The following is a 26,870-nucleotide window of genomic DNA, read 5'->3' on the forward strand; positions in this document are numbered from 1 at the left end:
GAGTAATGTCTTCAGGATTTCATTTCTCTAGCAGTGTGATCATTTTCATAATATAAAGATTTGATGGGTGACTAATGCATAGAAATTGTACAGCCAGGGGACAGCTGAAGCCTCATTACATCACACTATCCAGAATGCAGCGTGGACTAAAACATGGCAGCATCCTGGTGGGTTAGTTTAAGTGTTTATTTAAAACTTTCTCAAAATGCTGATATTTAGTGATGTTTTTGTTCAACATAAGAGATACAAATATCTATCCACATGGTGAATTGGTCTGCTCATGCAGAGGTCCTTTAAACTGAAACCCGATTTACTACCCAGCACTAGTGTGTGCCCCTTGAATTAGCAGTAAAAATATTGGTGTAAACCTGTGTGTGTTTCTCTCTGTTTTTGTTTGTGTGGATGGGTGTGGCATTAACAGCAACACAGAAATAAAGCTGTCAGTAAAAATGAAAGAATAAGCCAGAGTTGAGGATAAACTGACACAGGAGCTTTGACGACAATAACTCGACATGCAGAGGAATTAACCGGGGAATTACAGCTAAACCTGTGGGACTCTGCAGCCTCCATCGGGAAACGCAGACACATGGACCTGCATACATGCTGCGACCTATAAATAGGGTAGGTGGAGGATAATACTCCTCCTCCTATGAAGCAGGAAAACATGTCAAATCCTGTTATTTTGAAATGTTTGCAGTGCTTTTTGCCGAGACATGATTAATTATAAAATAACTTTTCAGTCTGTCTGAGTCATAGACCACTCCGGCTCCAGAAACGAGAACTATTTCTTGACATTGGAAGGGCTTGCATTTCCAGGCTCATGTTTTGACTCCCAGTGTCACGGAGACGGAGATTTAGTGTGACAACGCTGATGCCAAACGTTGTACTCCTGCAATGCTTTGCAGAAACATGGCACATTCAACATTCTGAGTCTGCACACAATATTCCCAGAGATGTGGATTAACAATGCAAAAAAAGAAGCAGAATAACTCAAAATAAAAGAGGAAAACAGAGACTACACTTGAGAAAGTGTTTTGTTTTATGAGTCAACCCTGGACAAAAGCAGTGATACTTTACCGAAGGCAGTAGAACACACACTTCAGCTGCTTCCTGCAGAGACTGACAGCTGAAACGCTGCATTTCTGTCAGTCATTTTCTCCTGATGGTTTGAGGCTGAATGTGTTGTTTGTTATAATAAAAATCAACAAAAAAACAACACAATTTTGGCAAATATGATCATCTCTTAATCCAATTAGTTTTGGATCTAACAGCCAAGAAAGTTCTTAGTATGACGATTGTGACTTGAAAGACAACAGAGATAATAAAGAAATAGAAAAACTCTGTTGATAGCTTTTTAGTTATTCCTATCAGTCAGCTACTTTGATGATGTACTTTCTTTCCCTGCACTTCATCACTTGAAGTGTTTAGTGTCCATGCAAGAACTGCATGCTATCTGTTGTTAAACACATTTAGTTTGCCTCCTTTTGACTCTGACAGCAAAGACTGAATGAAGATCAAGATAAAACACTGATGCTGTTTGACTCATATCTTTCCGTTGGCAGAGCGATGCTAAATTTTCCAGTTTAGATTGATTACTGGCAGGATAATGAACATTTGCATATAATAAAAATTAATTCAGAAGCAGGCTATTATCAGGAAAAATATTCCACTCAGTCAAATTATTCTATTTATTTTCAAAGCCACATGAAAATTACAAACTGTTCTTCATAACTTTTTATTTTGATGTTACTCTGCATACTGTTTGTTTTATTGACATGCTGACCTTTTGAATTTTGATTAGAAATACTCAAAGGATGTGCCTCAAGAACATTGGAATTTTGCAGATATTTTTAAGTTTAAGATTTTTAAGCCGACCCATTAGAACGCTTTACCACATATGACTAAACAGTCTACATGAATGTAAGTGCTTTTGTGTGTTATGTGCAGTTCATTTTACACTTTTCCCCTCTTATCCCTGGAAGAAACCGCCAGTTTTGCTCCAAGCACATCACCCTATAATTGTTCCTCTATTGGAGTCTGTCATGACACTTCTATAGGTCTGCAGCTGCTGTCACAAACCGCAGCCTGCAGCCCAAATGGGGTCGCTCTATTTTCTCCTCAGTATCTCATACGACCAGCCTTTGTTCCTCATCGCGCAATCTGGAGATGCCATTAGTGGCGAGGGAGACAGTGATGTTTAGTGACAGCCAACGACTCCTCTGGTCAAGAAAGTGCCCTGAAGTCATCAGAGTGTCACACACACCCCGCCGCTCTGACTGAACACAGCCTCCGCTTCCCCAAGTTCACCTTTGTTCTAGCTATCTGAGAAGCAGAAAGCTAATTGTGTGACAGGGGTCGGGGTGGGCAGCACCACGACAGCCTTGGTCGTGCCGCTGCGTAAAGCTGCCAGCTCTTCTTGTCAAACATACTGCAGGAGAATCCGACACAAAAATTAGGCGAGAGGGTGATGCTCTCATTTTGCTGCGAGTGGCAGTTTTTGTCTTTGTGTTCTCTTCATGACTATTGTCATCACATTTAAGGCTGCGCTGAAAAACATGCAGAAATTCTGCAGGCGGCTGGGCGGGACGATAAGAGAGAAGCTACATGGCCTGTTTGGAGCTGATAACTTAGACTCAGCATAAATCAAACACCTTCTGGCGATTGAAATAATTTGTACAGTTGGGCATCATGTTTTGAGAGAGGAAGAAGAATACAGAGTAAGAAAGTATCATGCCTCAGTGCCCACAAATGAAATGCTGCAGACTTGTCAAATTACACTTCCAAGTGAAATGCTTATGCTGTGATTTACCAGCATTACAACAAATTACACAAACACATTTATACTCTAAATTTAGCACAACTGCAGAGTCTCCAACTTTCTCCTCATTAATGCTAATTCATGTGAACATATTCCATTTCCTGCACAGAAGATACAGGAAGAGTGATGTGTTGTTTTCAGTGGTTATAAACCGCAGTATAAATCAGCAGGCCGTCATTTGGTGACACCGTCATGTGGACACCACAAACCACTCTATAGGCAGTTAATGGGTTTTCTAGACTGCCTCATACTTGTGGGACCTCTGGCTCAACTGTTTGCTTTAGGTGCCAGCAATTTGCACCGAGCTGTGGAAGCTGTGTGCATCAACGATGCCTTGCCTCAAAATGGCAGTCTGTTACAGAGGAAAAGCATACATCATGCGTTAGTTAGTAGGAAAAAAAACTCTGAAACAAAGTGTTCCATCAAGCTTAATGCTGCAATTGTATTGAAAGCTGATTTGTAGTTCTGCATTGATAAAGCTCACATGGAAAAGATGTCAAAACTCATTTTTCAGGATGATAAACTGTCAGCTTCTCATCCTCCTCTAATGAGTGAGGAGAGCTGAAGTATGCAGCTGATTAATATAATGGAATCTGAAAGGTAAGACAAGATTGATAAAAGGGAAACTGAAGGCTGCTTAGCAAGAGAAAAAGAGACTTTGTAAGATCTTAGAACTGTTATCCAAGAAGTAAGAAGCCCATTTATGGACACAGGACTGTTTTTTCCACATCTTCATCTTGATCCTTTGAGCATGACAAATCCGGGCTTTTAAATCTGGACATTGACTTCAAGACTTCTGCAGCAGAGTGCACCAAGATAAAAAGTTTTCATGTGAGCAGCAAATGATCTTCTTAAACCCCACCCTTATGTGCAAAAGCTGAGGATTTCACAGCGCAACTTTCTGCAGGAAAATAAATAAAAAATACTGAGGGGAAAAGTTTAACAATGACATTTTCAACAACACTCTGAGTCAGCCAGAAAAGTTATTACTTAATAATTACTTTAGTGAAAATGACAGAGCAAAGCTATATGCAGTGTATGATGCAGACCAAGAAATTAGAAAATAAGCCAAATTGCATTTGGCTTTGTGATGATTCAGCCTGAAACCAATCCTTCCAAGTTTTCACTCAAGTAATTTGGAAAACAGACATATAAGTTTTGAATGGCTAAGTTTGAGCCATCCAATAAACCAGTCCTTACATTTCTGTCAAAATAAGGGGAGGTTTCAGAGGATTCAGTCTCTAAAAGAGACCATTTATAACAACAGTTGACAGATCACTGCGGCAATGGAATAGGCTAGTCATAGATACTAACACATTCTTCTGACTTTTTATTTTCTGTCACAATAATGAGGTGACGTGGACTGCTTACTGCCTGTTTTAGGGAAATATTGTAAGTGCAGGCATTGTTTTACATGCAGTCATATCAGCACAAATGTCTCAGTTGTGTAACAGTACAACTATGTGGATTAAAGTTTATATAGCAATCAGATTCATAAGTAGTCACTGATTTTACCACTATAATTGGCAGCGTGTCTGTCTGTCCGTGTCAATTTGCACACCACATCATTGGCCCAATTGTCCTTGATACTTCTGACTAGACTTCTTGGGTGTACTGGCTCAAAAATGGCACCATAAAAAAATCATAAATACCTACAGATTTTCAATAAAATCCTAAAATGTCATAATACAGGGACTTTCCCTGTGTCATGAAGTGAATGTGGTATGTTATTGCATCTTAGAGCCAACAGAGGACACCAGAATAATCTGTAAAGTGTGGGTGATTATGTGGCAGAACTGAGAAGGCTGGCGCAGGACTGTAACTTTGGTGATTCGTTGACAATGATGTTGAAAGATCATTTGGTGGCATAAATGAAGACAGGATACAGTGGAGACTCCCGTCAGAGGACGGACTGACTTTTGAGGAAACACTCATGTTTGCATAAGAAATGGAGGCGGCAAACAAAGACATTGTGGATTTCCATGGCATGAAAGAACCTGTTAAATCAAACAGAGAGGCAGGATCAATGTACAGAGTCAGTGACACACAACCAAAGTCCCAGCCGGTTGGTGAAAGTGCTACAGATGCGGTGGAGAAAACCACCTGGCCAAAGACTGCAGGTCTGCCAATGAAAAATGTCTGTGGAGAAGTGGAACATATAAAGAAGGGGCTGCAGAAACAAAACTGGGGGTAAAGAAATTTAAGGGGATAGTTTAAGGGGATAAAAAAAGTATGAAAAGAAAGCTAATTTCATACAAGAAGGAAGGGGGAGATGGTAAGAATGAGGAAGTTTTCTCTATGTATAACATTAAAGAGGGTAACGTGACAATGTACAGATATTCATTCCTAGAGATGAACCAAACAGAAAAGAGCTAAAAGTAAATGGGAAAAATTTAACATTTGAAGACACAGGCTGTGCATACACTAAAATATCAAGGAGGGCATTTTACAAGTTATTCTGTGATAGCCAAAACCCTGTGCTTGCTCAGTACAGGATTAAGGTCAGAATAAATGGAGGCTATAAAGTGCCAGTATTAAGAGCAGTGAAAGTGACAGTTGAATATGATGGCGTCACTAATATTTTAGTTGTAGTGGTAGTGAGTGGCTCAGGAGCTAGTCAAGTTATAATTACCAATAAGACAATTTGACTTTTTAATGTGGTTATAGAAGTGATAATAAAAGGAAAAACACTAAGGTGAGACTCTGAAGGTTAAACATGGTCCAGCAACAGTAAATAAAAAGGGAGGTACTCTAGCCTGGCTTATTCAGATCAACCATAACAAAAAATGAAAGGAAAACACACTTCTTTGTGTCGACATGCCATCTATTAGTTTCCCTCTTTCTGCTTCCTTGTTTGAAACTCATAAAATGAAGAGAGATCACCTTCTTAGACCCTCAGGACGCTGCAGTTGGAAATAAGTCGGACATTTCTTCCCCACTTAAAAACACTCCCAGACCCTCCAGAGAGAGCCTGCTCACTGCAGGATTAATGTGCCTTTATAAAGTTGTCATGTCTGGTAGAGATTAAGCAGGCCCTATCCTCCCTCCCTACGCAGCACCGCATCAGTCTGGCCCAGTGGAGCCCCCTCGTGCCCTCAAGGCTGGACAAAAGAGCTCAAAAAATCTCTGCAAGAGTCAAGCCGGGAGTCCAGAGATGATATAATAACGACAATATAATAAATAAGCTATTATGCTGTAAACAAAAGGATTAAATAAACAGAGGCGGTAGTTATATTAATTGTAAGGGTTGAAAATGAGCTACACAAAAGTCAACATATGCCGTTTCTTGAGAACTGACAAACTGCATAAGAGTGATAGAAACCCTGCAGTACAGATAAAGGGATTTAGCAGCCTCTGTTTTCTGTTTACTGCGTAAGACTGATATTTTGCATTAGATTACATTACAGCAGAGGACACAATACAAGACCTTTGACATTGAAACCCTGAAATCCTGTTACAATGATTTCTATTAGCAGGGACAGAGTCTCGTGTGGATACATAGTTGCATGTGATAAAATGAAAATAACAACTGTGTCTTGCTGACTCCTGACATGTCACTAACATCGGGAGCAAAGATTTCACATTATGACAGCGATCAAAACAGCCATAAAGGAAAATAGCTAGACACATTTTACTCCATTGGGTATTGTCAACACAATTACAACATTTGGCAGACACTCTCATTCGGAATGACTTACAATGCTGCTCCGCATTCATGATTACAGCAACACCATCAGATAGAGAGAAGACAGACAGCTGGGTGACATTTATGACCACTCTTAGGATGTTATCTGTGATCCCAACAAAGGAAGAAATACACAGTCATTTCAATGCTGGACTACAAGTCAGGGCTGGGCAGCTAACACCTTTTCATTTCATTCACCATTTTAGCTTCAATTACTTTGTCACATGTGCTTTTGTCCACAGGGTTTATTGTTATTATACTTCTGCCTTAGAATAATTATTTTTAACCGTTATCATACATCATTATTTTAATATAAATATATTTTTTCTTTATTATTTATTTGCATTTATTGCTTTTTTAAAAGTGATACAAGTGTCTTAGTTCAATAAGGGCATATGTTGAAGATGTTGTACAATCAAAAAGAAATTGAGTTTTTAATTGTCATCTCAACACTAATCACAATTATCAGGATTAAGGTTTTTGCCATAATTGAAAACAAAGAAGTGATGCTAACTGAGGGTTTTTAGCCACAACCAAACTACATAAATACAAAGAAGGCGTCAACAACCATTGCCATCAATTCAACAGTAAAAAGGCAAACCACTTCCTCTTTCACCCTTCAAAATAAAAGTGCCACAGATAGCATACCGTAACAACAGATGAACTGAAATCCACAGAGCAATACTCTACTCTGGGACAGAATTGCTAACAGTAGCATATGACTTCATGAACATGACTGTGACTTTATGAACATGCAGATAATCAGCACTCAATTCTGCCTCTCTTCTCATCTATCTTCTTAATTTTTATATTCTATGTTAGCTGTGATGGAGGCTTGTACTCCTGCTCAACGAACACCATCAGCTTGCTGAAGCCTTCCACTATAAACTTAATAGAAGCATATCTGCAGTCATCAGAATTTAAGTTATTAGCAGGCTTATCTTCTTGGCTCACACAGTGTGTGCTAACCAGTGTTAACAGGGCTTTTAAATAAGCGATGAGAGACTGCGTGTTGTCTGTGTCTGCCAGTGTTTCCTTGTGCTCCAGCGTTTCCTGCTCAAAGCTGAAGTCCTGCACATGTGACTGTTCTGTTCATTTGCCTGTTGATTGTGTCCATTGAGAATTAGACCAGCTGCCATAAAGCAGTTGTTACTGTTGCTGAAACATGTCCCAAAGTGCAAATAAAGCCAAAGCTGTGGATGGAGAAGTAACTATGTGTGTCATTTATTTTCTCACTTTTTATTGTCTCTTCCTATAAGGTACAGGTGCGTCCCAAAAAATTAGAATATCATGAAAAAGTTTTTTTTTTTTTTTTTTTTTTTAACTTTTTAATTTAAGAAGTGAAACCTCCATTTATCTTAGAATTATTTGGTACAAGGAGAAACATTTCAAGACTTTTTTTGTTTTAATCTTGCTGATTACGGCTTACAGCTCATGAAAATCAAAAATCCACTAAAACTTTAGAATAACACAAAACATCAGTCAAAAGGGATTTATAACCCAGAAATGTTGACCTTCTGGAAAATCTGGCTCATTTATGCACTCAGTAATTGTTGGCTTCTTTTGCACAAATCACTGCATCTATGGGACAGGGCCCTCAGTCTGCTGCTTTGTTATGAAGCCCAGATTGCTCTAATAGCAGCCTTCATCTCATCTGGATTGTTGAGTCTGGTGTCTCTTTTCTTCCTCTTGACATTCGGGGACTGGGTCAGACCAGTTGGCTGGCCAATCAAACACAGTTATACCATGATCATTAAAAAAGAAAAAAAATCAGTATCTTCATAAGGCTTTTCAGATGAAAGCACCAAGTGCTCTAAAATCTCCTGGTAGACAGCTGACAGCATTGACTCTGGACCTGATAAAACACAATGGACCAACGGCAGCAGATGACATGGCCCCCTTAACTAAACTATCACTGATTGGACTTCAAGCATCTTGGATTCTGTGCCTTTCTGATCTTCCTCCAGACTCTGGGACTTTTTTCTTTTTCTCTTTAGCAGAAGCTTATGACGCTGTCTGTGGTTCAGCAGAGGCTCAACACTAGAACACTCGTAGCTCATTTCCTGGACCCGTTTGTGTGTGGTTGCTCTTGATCCACTAACTCCGGTGTCAGTTCCCTCCTTGTGAAGCTCCCCTAAGTTCTTGAATCTAGTTTGTTTGATAATCCACAAATGAGTGGGCTCATCCCTGTTGCTTGTACACCTTTTCTTACCACACTTTTCTCTTCTAGTCAATATTCATGAATATTTTTTGATACAGGCTCTGAAAATAGCCTGCCCTTTCAGCGAAGGGAGTTGATGATTGTCTTCTGGACAAGAGTCCAGTTAGCAGTCTTTCCCATGATGTTGTTTGTTTGTACTGAACCTGCAAATTAGACTTCCAACTTTCCACTTTGTGTGAGATGAATCTAAAATAGATGGTATTCAACTTTTTGCAATAAATCCTGAAGAAAAAAAGTGAACTTTTTCATGATATTCAAATTTTTTAGATGCACCTGTATATCCAGTTGCTAACAAGAAAGTTTGGTAACACATGTAATGTTGAATGATTTGAATACTGTCACCTAAAACAATGTGTGCACTATGCTAGCAATGACACAATACAGGCGTAAGGATGTCTACAACCAGTACCAAAGTACCCAAGTACTCAAACCCATCTCCAATCCCAACAATTCAGAGAACACAAACAGGGTAAAATGGTCCAACAGGCTGCAAACAACAAAAATATATCATACAACGCTAGTTTGTTGAGGAAATATGATGATGTGCGTTAGGTTTTGGCAGAGGTATCAGGTAACAAAGTACAAATACTTCGTTACTTTACTTAAGTAGAAATTTTGGGTATCTATACTTTACTGGAGTAATTCTTTTTCAGCCTTCTTTTTACTTCTACTCCTGACCTTTTCAAGCAATTAGCCTATCTGTACTTTCTACTCCTTACATTTTAAAAATAGCCTCATTACTACTATTTCATTTCAGCTTGTTTTCAGTCCGGCTTCGCATCGCTCAAAAAAACTCACCAATAACAAACCCCCAAACCTATTCAGATAAATCACGCCATCTGGATAGAGTGAATTTGATTATGGTTGGATGAGAAGTATATACAATACCATTCTGACACCCTTCTGGTTTGTACGCAATCCATTGCACCTTCGGACATGACACAAATCATGTCACACTCCAGCAAGGAAACAGCAGATGTATGTAGCCTAGTACGAAGATGTCCGTGGCAGAGACTCAAGAGAACTGGAGCAAAATGTCCCACCCAAGCACCATTATTTTCAATGGGCATCAAAGCGGCTGAAACAGGTGCATCCCAAATTTTCCAACATTAACATTTTAATATAACATTATAGTCATTATGGCCTTTAGAAAAATGTTGTTGTTTTCGGGAGGTGGGGTAGTGCACTATGGTAGAATGGAATTGGCCCCTGTGGCGCAGCCACTTTTACTTGAGTAAAAAGCTTGAGTTGATACTTCAACTTCTACAGAAGTCTTTTTAAACCCTAGTATCTATACTTCTACCTGAGTAATGAATGTGAATACTTTTGACACCTCTGGGTTTTGGTTCTGCTTTATGTTATGGTGGCTGATAGATGGTTTACTGATCTGGTATAGCAGGAACTATAACCTCAGGACTAATGACAGGATGTGGATGACTGTGTTGGCCTGCAGCTATATTAGCAAGTGTGATAACAAGAAGACAACTTTTACTGGTATATTTGAAACAAAGTCCAAGAGCCACGTTGAGTCAAACTGATTATTTTCCTTGAGTTATACCTGATATAGCAAAACAGACTTTTCAGGACCATTTAGGTGTCAAACCTGCAGGAATAATTGAGATACATAATCCTCTCTAGTGTCTTCAGCTCATGAATGATGGGATTTTCACAATAAAGACTAAAAATTTTCAACAGTGACTCTGAAATAAAGGATGGATGAAGCCATTAGAGGGACTGTTAACAATATCGTATTAACTGAGGTTTGTGTACGTTCAATCACTGCTTGAAATCAGACACCAACTCACATTTGTTAAACAACAGCCACATCAAACTGCCTTGGATTCTTGTTTATTGGTCACCAGATGTCTGCCAGCTCCAACTGCATGTCCAGGAAATTAATGAAACAAGCAATGTGAACAGCACTTTGTTTTTACTGAATAAGCTAAATGCTGCCGACTCCCAAAAGAAGCAACAGCAAAATGACAATAATTTGTAAAAGAACTTTAAAGTACATAAACAATATACCAATTTAAACAAACTATTTAGAATGTAATTAGGCCGAGTTTGTTTGACTGAGGCCAAAGTGGAGGCACTTCACAAGGATGACATCATAGTGTCTTTATTAACAGAGGAGGCTTCAGCACTACTGAGAGCTGCAATACATTTTCTATCCACCCACAACAGATTTTATGTTTATGCCAGTTTGTAACCGTCAAAAAGAGCAGCCAACTGGCCTAACCCTAAGATTACCGTGTACATTTATATCCTGTGTACAGCATTTGTAATTTTGGCATCTGGAAGTCTCCTGACTAAATAAACAAATAAAGAGGAGTGGAAATTTGCCACTGGAAATGCTCCCATAGCAGATCTTTGTTTCTGCTGCTGAAAGTAACAACATTGCGTAGGTATTCACTCTTATTTGCATGAGGGGTAGACCGATTATCGGCCCGACTGATTATTGAGGCTGATATTTGGCATTTGGTCCGATTATCAGTATCAGCATTTTACTTTACAGTTAATCTATAAAATTAATTCATCAACAAGGTGCACTACTTGGCTGCTCTGCAAGGTTTTTAATCCCCCCTGGCTTTATGTTAACTCTCCCCATTCTCATAAAATGTCCTGCATACAGTCTGGTTGGCTACTTTTCAAATGAATATCAGCCAATCAACAATTAAGCCTGGGTGCTACTGACCCATTGAGCATATGAAATCACGTTCTGTTTTCCTGCTGCCACTGTGTTGCTCTGCAGTTTTTTTGTGCTGATAGAGCAAGAGCTCAGTGGTTTATTTCCCATCATTTTTTCAGCATGCAATTTTAGTTTTTGTTACATTAAGGACAGTTTACACATCAGAGTGTATGCATATCAGTTTCAAATATTGGTTATCAGTCTCACAAACTACTAATAATCAGTATTGGCGCTAAAAAAAACCAATATCTGTCAACCCCTAATTTGTATTCATCACATCAGTGCCAAATGCCACTCTGGAATTAAGAAAAGGGTATCATAGTGGGGTATCATCCTAGACCTGTGATGTTGAATTGCAGCTGAAAGTAGTGAAATTAAACTGGTAAAGTAGATATAAGTTCAAAAGTATTCAAAAAAATCTTACATTTGTATGAACTTAAAAATTATTTAAAAAAAATTGGATTGATAGTTCTTCGAAAAAAAAATCTGTGCAAAGAAAAAGCACAAGGAGAGGAGAAACATGTCCTGCTTTTTTTTTTTTTTTAACTCAAAGTGACATGAAACTAATGCAGTATTCTTTTTTTTCCAAATTAATAATTTCACTTTTCTTTGACTTCAGTATAAAAGCATGGTAAACATAGTTTAAATTCACAGGAAATGTTGCTATACTGCAAAAGCAATACATCAATTAAAAGTAGCCAGGCCCACCCCTCCCTATACGCAGACCATAGACAGAGTGTAAGGCCAAACATTAACTTTACCTGGGCATCACAAATTAGTAAATCAATCCTCAAGATATCTATTTTTGGAGATCGGTGCCATACGTGATCAATTAATAAAAGCACTGTGTCCACTTGTTCTGCCTCTCCCTTCCTCTCCTGTTGACTGATGCACTCAACTGCCACACAGAAACTCTCTTATCAAGTTTCCTCTGTAAATCAAGTTGTTGTTGTGCATCCTCTCCTATCAAACATCAACCAGTGGTTCTGATCACACATCAATAAATAATATTGGACTTCTTCACGCTGATAAGCTGTTTAAGAATCAGATCAAGGATGACAACAAAGAATGATCATGTAGGCTATACTTTAACATGATTTAATAAAAGAAAGGTTACTGATAACAGTGAGGGAGAGAAAGAAGCAAAACTGATGAGCTGCTCTGGGTGTATGCAGAAAAGAGAGGGGTGCAGGTTTTTTTGGGGGGGGATTAGCTTATTTAGGTTAGTTTAATTTTAAAGAAAAAAGACCAATTAAACATAGCCTATAAATTGGGATTAATGTTATGATACAAATAATGAACCCATAGTGATGGCTCTTTTTTAATATAAGAAACAAATGAAATTCAAATATGTTATCTTTAATATTGTAATAAGGAATCTGATAATAAAAAAAACTGACTATTTTTAGAACTTTTTTGAGCTAAAAGTTAGTTTTGCTGAAAGACAGGTCTGTGGTAGTATTTGGCATGCTTTTCTTGATTATGACCTGACTATTACTCAGAATTGCCTCCTTAATATCTAAGAAGAGGTCATTCAATGATGAGGGGCCTCATACCAGAGTCTGCTTGGGGCCTCATTTTGGCTAGAGGTGGCCCTGCAAGTAGCCTGTGGTGAACTAAGAATGCTAAAACACAGATAATTTTTTGAAAATTCAGTCATTAGGTTAACAAGTTGTTCCCATGGGTTCGATGCAAAAGTCAATTTCAAAGTGGATTATTTGACAAAGCTCAAGAATCATTCTCCAGCAGAGCCAATGAAGAACCACTATTCTACTGCACAGTTTAAACAACAGATGAGAATGACAATAAGAAAGCTAATATTTTTACAATTTAACAACCTCAAAACTGGTGCATGGGTGTTATACTGAGTGCTGTCGGGGTTCTATTGTGTCTTTGCATATACCCTGGCCTGGGCTCTCAGACTCTGCAGACTGAAGTTATAGAGGCTCTGCCTGAGAGGATGATGTATAATGGATGTCTGCCAACATTTAACAAAAGTGATCCAGTATGACTATTTAATGTACACAGCCAAAAGAGCTTGCAGAGGTTCAATATTTGAGCATAGTAGCACTAGGGCTGTAGTTAACCAACTGCAATTGATTGTTGAATAAAGAAAAAGAATGTATGTTATCTGTGACTGTGCATCCTGGTTGGTAGTCTAAATAAACTTACAAAACATGAGCTTACAGCATAAAAAATTATTTTAAACTTCACTGTACTGAAATACCAGTGTGCACCTACCTTTTACATGATTTCTGAAAATGCACCCATGAGATGGTGATCACAGAACATTTTCAATTATATTCAAAATCTTAGTTATGATGACAATTAACAGCCCACACTATGCATTTCTAAATGGAGCCATCTTTCTGCCCTGTGCTGTCTTCAACAGACATTAACGTTAATGTGTGCACTTAAAAGAGATGCTGAGGGGACTTAATAAAACATACTAGCTGATTACTAAATAAAACAGGTAACGGGGAGCTTTTGCCACGTTTACTTTTTGCATTAGCCACTTTTAGTCCTCCGTTTTTAGGACTGTCATGTTTTATATGTGTTTTTAGATGTATGTTGAACTATATGTTGAGCCACGCCTAACGCAATTATCTGTCACGACAGACAATAAAGTTTTCTGAATCTGAATCTGAAAGAAGCTAGGACAGAGTGAGGAGCAGAAACATGCAGTGTACATGAAGGAATATGACTTTTATCGGCAGCAATTCCAGAAAAAGCCCCTTCCTGCAAGTTTGTGTGGATGTGTTTCTTCTAAGTTTTTCAGAGCATAACCGCAACGAAAAATCTGAAATTAAATTCCAATTTCTCTGTCCTTGCTGTGCTGAGCAGCACACGCTCTCTGTTCTTAATTGCACCACCACTAGGGTTGTGACGAGATCAAAACGTCATGAGATGTCTTCTCGCGGTAAAAAATCATCTCGCGAGATCAATATTGCGCAAACACCAGGAGTGGCAGCTCTCCTGACAGAAAACAATACCTAACTTGAAGTAATAAAAGATCACAAAGATTCCCTGGAGACTTAAAATTGTTGGTATGAAAGCTAATGAAGTAACAGAGCTGATCCGTGACCCATTCAGAGCACCCTCCATCCCCCACCCCCTCCTCCGCGTGCGCTACTCTGGGCCGCACATGATCTGCCAATGCATAAGAAGTTCATCATAACGGTGGGAAATGATTAAATGCTGCTGCTGGAAACCTGTGCAGTCTCCACAATTTGTGTATGTGCGCAGACTCACTCATAGTGCCGGTATCTGTGATTTTGTAACTTTGATTCAGTCGCTGCTTCGTCATGTCTCCTTCTCTTCTCTTCATCTGTGAGTCACACATCCATCAGCTGTTGGCTTTGCTATCATCAATCAGAAGTTTTACTTGTGTACCGCATTGGGTTGTTGTATACTACAGCAGTAAACTTAGCAAAACAAACTTTGTTTGAGCGCCACAGAGTCGACCGTTAGCTCCAAAACACAAAAATGTGTTAGCATTGATAGCCTATTCTGTACAAGAGGATTAGTTTAGACATTTCTGAACAGACCTGAATGCTTCGCAATTGTGACTTTCAGCCGTGTAAAGGACAAATATTCCACTCATATATTTTTTCCCAAAATTACAAAAAAAAAAAAAGTGTAAAATCTTGTCTTGTGTCCCATGGGCCCAAATCTTGTCTCGTCTCGTCTCATCTCATCTCATCTCATCTCATGAGATAAGTGTCTCGTCACACCCCTTCCCACCACTGTGTGCTCTCTCTTGATCAAGGAAGAAGATTAGGGCAAGAGGTGAAAGAAAAACAACGCTATGCACTTTGGGATTTAAGTTTAAATGATGAGGAAAAAATGTTGAAATTTTGAGAATAAAGTTGAAATAGTTTTAAGATGAAAGCCAAAATGCTGAGAAAAAGTCTAATTGTCAGGAGGATTAAGTCAAAGCTTATTACTGTAACAAACAGCAGATCTTAGAAGCAGATCCTAGTGATAGCAGTGAAAGGATCTCTTTGTTGCTCTTTATTTGTAAATCCAAAGTCTAGTTTCATGATCATCAATACAAGGCTGTTTATATAGACAGCCAATATTCACTGGTCCTTAAAGTCTTTAGTTCTATTTGCTCAGGGTAGTCTGGTAGTTCATGAATTACCATCAGTGCTGAATAAGAGTCAGTGACGTCCATGTTTTGTACAATGTATTCAGACAGGATAAACAAATTCAATGTAAACGCTAGGGCTGTCACAATATCAGATTTTCACTTCACGATTATCGTGGGCAAAAAATGTCATGATAACGATATGATCACGATATCAATAAAAATTTGAATAATAATGGGGCAATCAATCAAATTCAACTTTAACTTTATTTGTTGTGTTCTCTCTTTTGGCAGATGAATTACAATCAAAATATCTGTCTAAGGAGGTACTGGGACAATATGAAAACAGTAACTGTACAACATCATTTAAAAAGTGCAATTACACTCAGTAGCTAGTTAAAAGGTAGCCAGATGAACTGATAAACAGAAAATCCACAAGGTGCTACATCAGCTATAACTGCAATATTAACTGAAACAAAATCATTTGTGGATAGCAGGGGACACAGCATTTGTGTGCAGCTGAAGAATGACAACTAATATAATAACTTTGGAATAATCCAATGTCTACTGAACAATCCCTGGCATATTTTTCTTTTTCTGTTTCCAAACTGTGTTCAAGTGGCACTGGATCATTTAGATCATTTACACCATATTATCATATGCACATTTTTAACATGATATTGAAATTTTATTTTTTAGTACCACCATTATCATCAATATCGGTATACCGCGACAGCACCAGTAAACATGTTTACTGACATTTCTGCGGGAAAGCTGCTGCACGAAAGCAGCAATGAAAGCACATTTTTTTCTTTCACCTCTAGATCTTATCCTCTTCTGTACTCTCTCTGCGATTGTCCAACCAATGAGATTCTGGTCAGACAAGAGCTCATTGACCAACTGATCAACCAGCCGACTGAAGGGTGTCAGCTGTACTTGGCCCAACGATCTTTATAAGTGGTAAAACAACTTAAGATTCATGTGCAGTAAACAGCTGTTGTAAATGGCTCCTTATAAGCCAAGCAATCATTGTTTGGCATTCCTCCAACCCCCCAGTTTTCTAAGTGATAATTTATTGTTTACACCAATCTCGTGTATAAAGAAACTAAAAGTGCTGGGGTTCACCATTTTGGGCAGCATGCATGTGAATAAACACAACTAACAAGTAGTATATAGCCATCACTGACTTGTAATTTACATACACATTGTATGTAAGGTAAATACTGGAATAGACAAGTCAAATCACAATAAGTATTGATTTTTTATAACCACTTTAACAATGCAGACCAAGCTCCTAAGCCCCAGTTTATTTGAAAACAGTGTCATTCCTTCTACCACTAATTACTCTAAATCAGAAGAGTCTATTCCTCTAATATCACCAAACCCATGGTATTAATTCTGCTTGTAACACTGGACTTTAAATTAGGGGATAATTAACAAAAACAATGCAAAAGTACAGCCATGCTGTACTCATCTTTTGTAAATCATCACTGGAATAAGATATTACAGGTATAAAAACACACTTTGGTGTGGCATGAATGCACTGTTGGTCGACGTTTAAATCCATAGAAGTCATGATCAAGTGGTGTTGGTGCTGTAAAACAGGGAGTGTCTGTCGAGCCTCAATGGAAGCTGTGTTGTCATGATTAATTCTATGGGAGTAAGGACTTGAATGTGTTTTTCCATAAGCCTTGTGTTCCTGATGGCCTTGCCAAGAAAATCTGCTGCTTAGCTTTAAGCTTTGAATCTGTAATGTTCAGACCTCATTTCACATCAGGAAATGGTTTGTTTGGGAAAAACAATAACGCAGGGACCTACATAGATCAGAGAGGCTGTTCTCTCGCTGCTACGCATTTAGGCTGGATGATAAATGGTTTATGTTTTGTGGGGAGCAACATGAACACTGTTGCATAACATCAGAATGACTTTTGGTGATGATTTCAGGTAAAAGAAGAAGGAGAAGGTGGCAGTGGCAAAAAGACCTGATCTGACCTGATCTTTGAGTTTGTTCATATATAAGCAAAAGGTGACACAGCTGACATTTGTAATGTTGTATCAATACTGAATTATTAACAAGCTTGCAGCGTATTCTAACCTTACATCACACAACATGCTGTCTGGGCTCGAATGTGCTCTGAGAGTCACTGCTCTGTTGACTCAGTTGAATTGCTTGCCTAAGGGATCAAGGCCTGGACACATACATATAATTAGGAAAGGTCACTGTGCCTCCTGTCTTGTCAACAAAATCACTTTCAGATGACAAATTCTGGCTCCAACTGAGGCCGACCTCCCTCAGATACCCTTGCCAATCAAGCGCCAGCAGGGCTGTGTGTGTAGCCTTAGGTGATTTCTAATTATGTATTATACATGCCATGCTAAAGAGCGCTAAGCATACCAATAAGCCATACGTTTGGTTGGAGGTGTGTTTTCCCTTCAAGGTTGAAGTAGCAAACAAAAGTCATTGTCTCGTAACTTGCCAGGTGACAAATAGCTGAGTGGGGTATTAAAGGAGGCCATACCTCCTTCATTCAACAAGAGGATGTTTAAACATTTACATTACACTAACCTAATTGGATGAACATAATGAACAAAAAGTCTTGATTTTACACAATGACATTTAACTGATGAAATCGGCAAAATGCCAGTTCACATCCAATGACCTTCACGCCAATTCAAAGTTCCTTTCCCACACCATGCTCAGTACACTTTCTATCCAGTCCACTGTATGATGAAGTGGAAGTGGCTTTCACATTGCTCCCTGGTGGCCTTACTAAGGAACTATTAATCTATGGCTCTCCATATTGCATTCAGATCTGCTTCCCCCAGCCACCACCTGGCCTGAAGTAAAGGCCAGAAGAGGACCCAGAGGACCGGACACTCTCTTATTATGAGCTGCACCAAGACACCTCTGGGCTTCTAAGCGCTTCCTCTGACAGTGACTGATGGCCAATTAACCATTTGGAGAAGAGTATTGATCACTAAGAGAACAGGACGGATCTGGAAACATCTCCTAACACACCACTACTCTCACTGTACAAAGTGAGCAACCAGACAGTACATCATGTACACTTAAAACAAACAGAGCTAAAACAAAAGCCTGCAGTCTTTCTTACTAATTCATCCAACACTTGGGCTTAAATCGACTCAGTACTTTATTAGTGTAATAAGATTTATTTTCAAATCGCAGAAGGTGCAATATTTCTTTAACCTGAAATTTATGTCAAAATACCAGCTGACTAACTTTTTTCTGTGCAGTGGAGATGTCATGCATTACATATCATGCAATCATGCAAGTGACATTTTTATAATAGCCCGTAAAAAATCCTGCTTTCTTCATTGTTGTACATTTTTCTTATTGAACATGAGAATGATATAAAAATTACTACTTTCTTCAATACAAAGATTCATATCATATTTGCAATTCGAGTCAAAATCAGCACAAGAAGTTATTTTTCAAAAAAAATTTAGCCCTTGTTTAATCCAATATTGTGTCTGTTATAGTATAGAATAAGTTATTGCCTGTGTTTGTTTGAAGTAACGTAAGATGAGGAACTTCAGAAATAATTGCATACAAACTGCAATCGCAATACTGGGGGGAAAATTGCAACGATTTTCTCAAATCATTTAGGCCTATTCAAAATCTTTTTAAAAATAAAATAAAATAAATATTTAACCTGAAGAACTTAAGTCAGCTCATGGGTAAAAGTCCCCTCAAAAACCAAGACCTGGCTTGCAAGTAAACTGCCTGCTATATGATTGCATGTAGTTAGCTAAGAGTGCGACGACTTATTCCCATTAAATTACATGGAGGTTTAAATTTGGTCAAATCAACTGCGTGTAAGGCAAGAAAACACTAAAAAAGTCTCAAGTGAGAACAGTCTATGTTAAAACAAATCAAAACAAAGAGGGCGAATACATTTTGAAGACAATACATGGACCAGAAGAAGTAGAAAACACTGACTACAAATGTGTTTAAGTGCTCTACTCAGACTCCCTTGCAACACCCCTTCCTTCGTGTACATGAGCTAGTCTGTGATCCTTCACTGACGTACACGAGTCAGGAATTTGCACGAGTTACCACTGCTACAGCTATTTATTAAAACCAGGATTAAAGCACTTTTCATAATGATTGAATGAGTTTTTTTGTTTTCCTCTTTTGTGTCTCATGTTTAATGTATCACAGGCTGAACTATCACTGACTGTTCTAAATAACACAAAATGCAACAAAAGACTGATGATTTATATGTATATTTCCAACATGTACAAAAAGTATTAGCACTTATGTTAGCAAAAGGAAAAGTTAAAATAAGTGAGGGATATCTGGAATTAAAAAACGGGGACTTTCTATTGTTTTAGGATGAACCATACAAAATCATGACCTCAAAACTGAGAACTGTGACCTCTGTGAGCCATCACACCCCTGATATCAGCAGATAACATCTTAAAAGATGACTGTTGAAATAGCAGCTGTATATAGAAATGCATATCAGTGCTTTACCATACACTGAGAAGCATTCAATTTGTGGAGTTTTATGCACATCTAACGTACAATCTAAAAAGTTCACATAATGAACATGTAATCTATGAACTGTATTCAGTTTTTCATTATTTAACATCTATATTGCAAAAGGAATACAGCTATCACTACTGCAGAATCAAATGATTGTCTCAAAAAAAGAGCGACAGGTCAATTCTAACACAAGAAAGACTTGGGCGGGCAAAATCTAATCAGCTAAAATCAGTTTGGAAATATTGGCATTTCAAATACCGGCAACAATCCAATATTGTGCATCCCTACCGACATCATGAGTCATCTGTGCTCCTTGCCTGTGTTCAATGCAGTTATGAAGACTCCGATCAAATGGTTACATGCCATATTGCCTGCACTGATCCGACAGGATGCCATCTGTCTGCTGTACTGGTTTACATCCATAGGCACAACAAGTTAACTGGCATTGTTGGCTTACATTATCAAGAGCAAGTTTAACCGACTACAAATTCTGGTGCAGACTAGTGAAAATACAATAATTAAGTCGTCCAATTTCACACATCCCTGGAGATGACACATCCTTAATCCATGAATGCAGATATTTGATTGATAAAATGTGAAAGAAGGAAGTACAGATCTTCTTGACCTACAAATCAAATCTTTTATTTTGAGAGTGGAGGACTAGCTAAAAACCCTTGATCATAACCAGTGGCTGACAACATCATGTCAATATGTTCTTGAGCAGGGAAGTTTTTTTTTTTTTTTTTGGCAGAATTATGATTTCTCTTGTGGTTCACTTCCAGGGCATCACCCTCAGTCTTTTACATGTCTCGTGTTCTTTGATGAGGGGAATTTTTTTCCTGAGGAGGAGGACACATAGAGGCATCCAAGGTTAGAGGTCAGTGCTGCATGTTCTTTCTCTCTGTGGGAAATGCAAGAGAGAAAAATGACCTGTGAAAAAGCACATTCGATTAAACCCTCCAGGAAAAGACCTGGTGCTCTGCTCAACCAGCTCATCCCCTCTTCTCATTGGTGGCCTTTGGATATATGAGGTCAGGTGCTGGCACGGGATGGTTAGAACCACAACGGCAAGTCTGAGAGCAATCTCCCAACTGCTGATGCCATGTCAGAGACTATGGCCAACCATGAATTATCGTCCAGGCTCCCATTGAAAACGTAGGGTAATCTCATCCCACACTGGAGGTGGAAGGTCAATTTTATGCTCCCCTGATAGAAAAGTGCAGGTACTGACTAGGTAGAATCGCTCTGCAGGGGGGAAACGGCCCAACTTCAACCCCTAAGCGCTCTCGCATAGACCTGAATCATAGAAATGGGGTAATTGAAACAAAAGGGCAGAGTTTGACAGAGACGTAGTGCCTTCGCAGAGCCTCTGCACCGACTGCAGAAAATAACACCCAACTCCTCCCCTTTGCAAGGTTCATCCTTCGTGTGTCCTCGCCAATGCCCGTGTCCTTCCTTTCCTCCTCAAGATTGCCATTTGCAAATGATAAGCACAGGGACATTGCCTTTTGAAAGATACGGCCCACGGGCATTTGTCACCCAATGGAGCATGCTTCTCTGCTGTTTAAAGCTGACCTGTGTTGACATGTGCTGTTTACCTTTTATTCATTTAAGCAGAGCCATTATCTCTGCCTCCATTAATCACAGTAAGTCAAAGTCAAGAAATTAGATTTCCAGTGCTTGGACAGGGCGAACATTCAATTCGCCAGTTTTTTTCTTTTAAAAACAAATTACCTTGAAGAGAGTTGAAAAACTCCATCACATGTCTATCCTGAAAATAAGCAACGCCAGCTCTCTTTCTCATGGAGACATGGTGCTATTCAAGTTCTGTAAGCACAAGAAAATTCATAACCAGCATTAGTGCTCATGAGGAGAGAAATCATTTTATTTTTTTCCCTCTAAAATGTAATTGCCTGCTTGCATGATGTATTCTGCATTTATACACCATGCTAATTTACTGGCTGTGTATTAGCAGATGAGAAAATAAATAATTTTATAAAAAATCTCTCTCCCCTGCTGCACAAGTCCTCCCGTTGTCTCTGTCATTTGAATTCATCTCCCATGACTAGAGGGAACAAAAACTCTTTCTGGTAGTAAATTATCACTTCCCTGTAAAAGACCACATCCGGGCAAATACATGGTGATCATTTGCCATGCATTAGCTATGGGACAGAAACGAAGTGGTTTTAAATTCCTTTGACCAGAAGGCAATTTCCCTCAATAAATTATGTTAATTTCAGCTTTCGCTCTCCTTATCGCATTCTTTAGTGAGTCAATGAGGAGAGACAAAACTGGCTGCAAGAAAGACAACTCCGGGATGATTCACATTAGAATGATGAGACGTCTGGCAAAAGAATCCCATATAACTGTACCAAGAAATGGGACCTTGCAAATTGCTGCATTATGCATACGTTTCTGCTTGTTGTCAGTTAATAGCCATCTCCTTGCATCATCACAAGGTTCACACCCCCTGGAAATTACTCTGTGGTGACTGTTCACACAAGAAGGAAGGTGCCTGATACCAAATCCCATGCTGCCTCGCTGAACCAGACAACAATTGCTTGGCAACGCTCACACCGGGCAGAAGGAAAAACAAAAGAAAAACAGGTTTTTTAAATCTCTCTGCATGGATAGCTGATTTTGGATGATCTTTTCTCAAAAAAGTAGCTAAGGACTAACAATACAACACAACACCCTAACAGGCAAGTTTAAATAAACGGGCAACAACAGAAGCAACAGGAGTTGGAATTATTTGCAGCCAGACAACTACGCACACACAGCAGAAATGCATGTACGCAAATCCTTGTGGAAACGCACACACACACTTTGCATTCTGAAAACATCAAGTAGTGTGCACACGCAGGCAAAGCAGTACAGTTCTTTGTTCCTAAGGCTGAAAGCAAAACTCCCCTTCCGTCCGGCCCGTCAGATCACTCACAACACAGTGAAAGGGAAAGTGCTCAGCTAGCTCAAAATCTAGATTGACAGGCCTACCTTTATTACTGACTGAGTTATGTTTCCCCGCAAAAAAAGACAAGTCGGCTTTTGATGCAGACAAATGCAGAGTCAGCGCCTTGTCTCTCTTCAGAGGATACTTTGTCTGATCTCAGCTGAGACCATCCCGGCCCTGATGTCAGAAGAATTGGCTACCAAATTACCTCCCGATGCATCTCAGGGACTCACACTGTCCCATAAAAGTAGCTTGTAAGCTGTGATGGGAGCTTATAAGGATGCCTGTACTGAGATATTATATGATAGACAGTGACAGCTGAAACAGAAAGGGTCCTTCCTTGAAATTCAGAAGACAGAGAGGAATGGAATCACCTATATCCCTGTATTCATCATCATTTTATTAACCAGCTCATTGCTATTCAGGGTCACAAAAGGGCTGGGAGCCTTTCCCAGCATGCTTTGAGTGAGAGGAAGGGAAACACCCCGGACAGAGCTACAGTCTATCACAGAGCAGACAAGGAAACAGGAAAGCTCCTATGGGAATTAAGGATCTTAAAACGGACATGATGACATGATGAGCATGCACCATAGAAAACCACGGCACAGAGAAACCTGCTGTGAGGCAGCATCACCTCCATAGGATTATAACCTGCAACACACTTAAGTAAATCTATTCACCGTGCATCATGAAACGACATGTAAATACCACCGCACTGCTACTTACTTAGCTTGATATATGAGGTCCCTGGAGCATGTCTGTTTATTTAATCCTAATATATTCATAATTATACACTAATTAATGCAAGAGAAAAGCCCTCTTAATTCATCATCTGAGTGTCCTGGAGCTAGAGACACAATTAAAGCAACTTTAACATGTTTGCCTTCTGTCTAAAGCAAGGTTAACAGTTTGGAAACAAGTGCTAGCCAAATGACGTGTGAAATTATCAGGTTTTTTGATACTCACCAGCAGCTCCAAGCTGTGTGATATTGTTAGGATAATATTTAACATCAGGACAAAGAGGATGGGAAACTGTTTTTTTTTGTTTTTTGTTTTAAACAGATAAGGGTTGACAATGCAACTGTGAATGATAGGTACCAGGGAAATTGACTGCATTGATTTAAGGACAGATTTGTCTGCCTTTTCTGTGCACTGGTAACCTTTGGGGTCAATTGCTAGTAATCTCTAACATTGGATCACCATTAAAGACATATTTATCTTTCCAACAGTCGTGCTGTAAATTCTACTATTATAGCAAATTCGTTTTTTTAAAAGGAATATCTAGAAGGAATCTGAAACTGCATATTATAAAAGGCTCTATAGGCTCCTCTTTGTAGCTGCTGGGGTAAACTTATCAGTGAATATCTGCTCCAACTAGCTTCACCCTCACTGTCAGTGATTGTTTTGTACATCAAAGCACATTTGCATGCAATTGCTAGTGTCTGGCCAAGAGGCTACATCATAAAATATAACTCATCAGCGCGAGTAGGTCGTCTACCAACTCCGTAAAGCTGTCAGCATACTGCATATGCAGCAGGAATGAGTCCTGATCGGGGAGAAACGTGGAGCTGAATGATCCTGTTTGCAGGCAGCAGAGCAGCACACCCGCTTAAATGGATGAATACAGGCTCTGAATATACGGTTTGTCCTGTCCGCTCTGTGGCGACATAGCTCAAAGATTTAATAACAGAATGATTAGCGAGGTGATATTCGTCTTATATTGAAATTAGACTCGCTGAAAAGCAGTTAAGGTTGTTTATGTGACAGTGTAAACGTTTCTATCAGAGCACGGCGTTTTATCGTGCAGGGGGCCGTTTGTTAAAATGTCTTTAAGTGGAGGGTTTGCTCCCTGAGAGCAGGTGCAGCACCAACTTCCCTTTCAGTCAACACGGTGGGATTAAAACACCTTCTAAACCGCGCTGCGCCGCTTCACTTACATATTTGTAACACAAGAAAAGCAAGACAAGGTTACTTCACATTTTCCTCAAGTTTTCACCTTGATAGACACGTTTGAGGCAGCAAACGCACTCACATTTAACCTTGAAGGCGAGGGCTAATTGATGAGTGTGATTGCTAGCAAATTAAAGAACAATAACGTCTGCTGACAACGTGCTCTGTCACGCGCTGCCCATATTTCCGGACATAAAGACCTACTAGCAAACAACTTGTCACGTGCAGCTTTTTTGTTCACTTACAGCGTTTTTCTTCCAACAGAAATATTTACCAGCATAATGAAGCGAATGAATTTAAAATGTCAGTAAAACTCACCAGTGCAGGTGAAGCCAGCAAGCACGAGCCAAAGCACAAGGAGCGTAGCGCTGAACCTACAGCGGACAAAGGGGCCCAGAAGTAAGGGCATCTTCGTGGTTTTTATCACCTAAGTTTAAAAAAGGCAGGGAGCTGAGATTAAACACCGGCACACGGGGCTCTTAAAGGTCCGAAGAGTGTCCTCTGTACCACTTTACGCCTTTCTTTCACAACGCCCAAGTCTTTTCCTCAACACATATCCTCGTGCCGTAGCGTGGCCATCAGTATCCGGCTCGTGCGTCTTCGTTGCTCAGAACAACGCATCACAGGTGTGGTAAATAAAACTGCTCCCTTGCTCGCAGCGGCGGGCTTACAGTACTGTATCTCTCCAAAAAAAAGCCGCTATCCGTTCACAAGTCTCCCTCTCTCTCACTGAACCGGGGAGGAAGGCAGTTTCAGTTTCTTTCTTGTGACTTTGCACCCTCCGCGCGAAAGAATACCTTCTCCAAATGCGAAAAATGTAAGAATTGGCATCAGAGAGGGAACATCTGCTTGCACAGCAATGCTGGAGTGATGAGAGTCAGGGAAGGTATACGCTGCGATGAGCGGAGCAGCAAAACCTGGAGCGGATTCTGCGTGGTGGCTGGGAGTGGAGCGTCCTCAATGCGCCCTGCTGGTAGCCTTATCCTTTTTCTTATTCAAACATTTGCATATCCCGTATAAGCATAACCAACCACATATTGGAAATGCACAGACAATGGGAATTATTCCATCCGTATCTTTGCAAGAATGCTTCTCATATTTCTGCCTTACATGAAAATGATGGATATGACATTCAGTCCTGTATGATAGGAATCAGATCGGTGCTTTGCATACAAATCACACAGATCACATCTGCATGTCATTGAGTTCTAGTTAAATATGCCTTTGCTTTTGTCCTGGGGTTTTGTGTGTGTGTGTCTGCTGCAGAACATAGGTGCATGGAGGACAGATGAAGAGGCATGAGGATTAGCGCTCCCATGAGATGGTACACCTGTCAGCAAACTCAGACCAGGATGTGACTTATGTTCCAGATAGCTTTTCCTCATTTTCTGGGGGTGTCACTGAAGTGATTTTCAGACTGCTCAGCCGTGCCTTTTTACAACACTGCTGGAATCGACAGCAGATTATTAATACGCTTCATAGAGGAGGGGTTGTGTTTTTGTTTATCCATTTTTCCACTCCCACATACTAGTCAGCAGAATAATAAGTGGAAGTGCAGAACTGGACCACTGTCTTACCAGCTAATTATGGAGCTCATGTAGATGGATGATTCCTCAGATAGAGCTCAGCTATTATACAAACTCATTAAGCCTCCTCTCCATCCAGCATCCCTTTGCTAAAGGTCAAAGTCACAGGCGCAATGACAACACAAAGCACAGACACTTGCATGCACACGTAGACATGCAGAAATGCACAACCCCACAGCTATATAGTTTATGATCAAATCCTAATGGGCACTGTGAATGCAAAAGGGAAAGGAGCAGCTTAATGCAAAAGAATGACTCAGCCTTGGTCAGTTGTGAGGTTGCTTGTAATGATCTCTCGTTTCACTAATCTGCTCTGTGTCTTATTAGGCTTTGCTAGCTGCAGCATGTCTCTCCCAGTCCCTCGTTTTATC

The 26,870-nt window shown here is 39.6% G+C and overlaps 1 protein-coding gene across 5 annotated transcripts in view; it reads right to left on the minus strand.

Moving 5' to 3' along the window:
- unc5a (unc-5 netrin receptor A) overlaps window positions 1-25,823 on the minus strand; it is a 204,121-nt gene extending 178,298 nt beyond the window's left edge. For all 5 annotated transcript variants that reach the window (XM_041797637.1, XM_041797636.1, XM_041797634.1 and 2 more), the window contains exon 1: window positions 25,232-25,823. In XM_041797637.1, coding sequence (XP_041653571.1) covers window positions 25,232-25,322 — 91 coding nt within the window. In that variant the 5' untranslated portion in view covers window positions 25,323-25,823. The remainder of the gene's footprint in view (window positions 1-25,231) is intronic.
- Window positions 25,824-26,870: the final 1,047 nt, after the last annotated feature.

This window comes from Cheilinus undulatus, linkage group 10 (genome assembly GCF_018320785.1).
Source record: "Cheilinus undulatus linkage group 10, ASM1832078v1, whole genome shotgun sequence".
Classification (NCBI taxonomy): domain Eukaryota; kingdom Metazoa; phylum Chordata; class Actinopteri; order Labriformes; family Labridae; genus Cheilinus; species Cheilinus undulatus.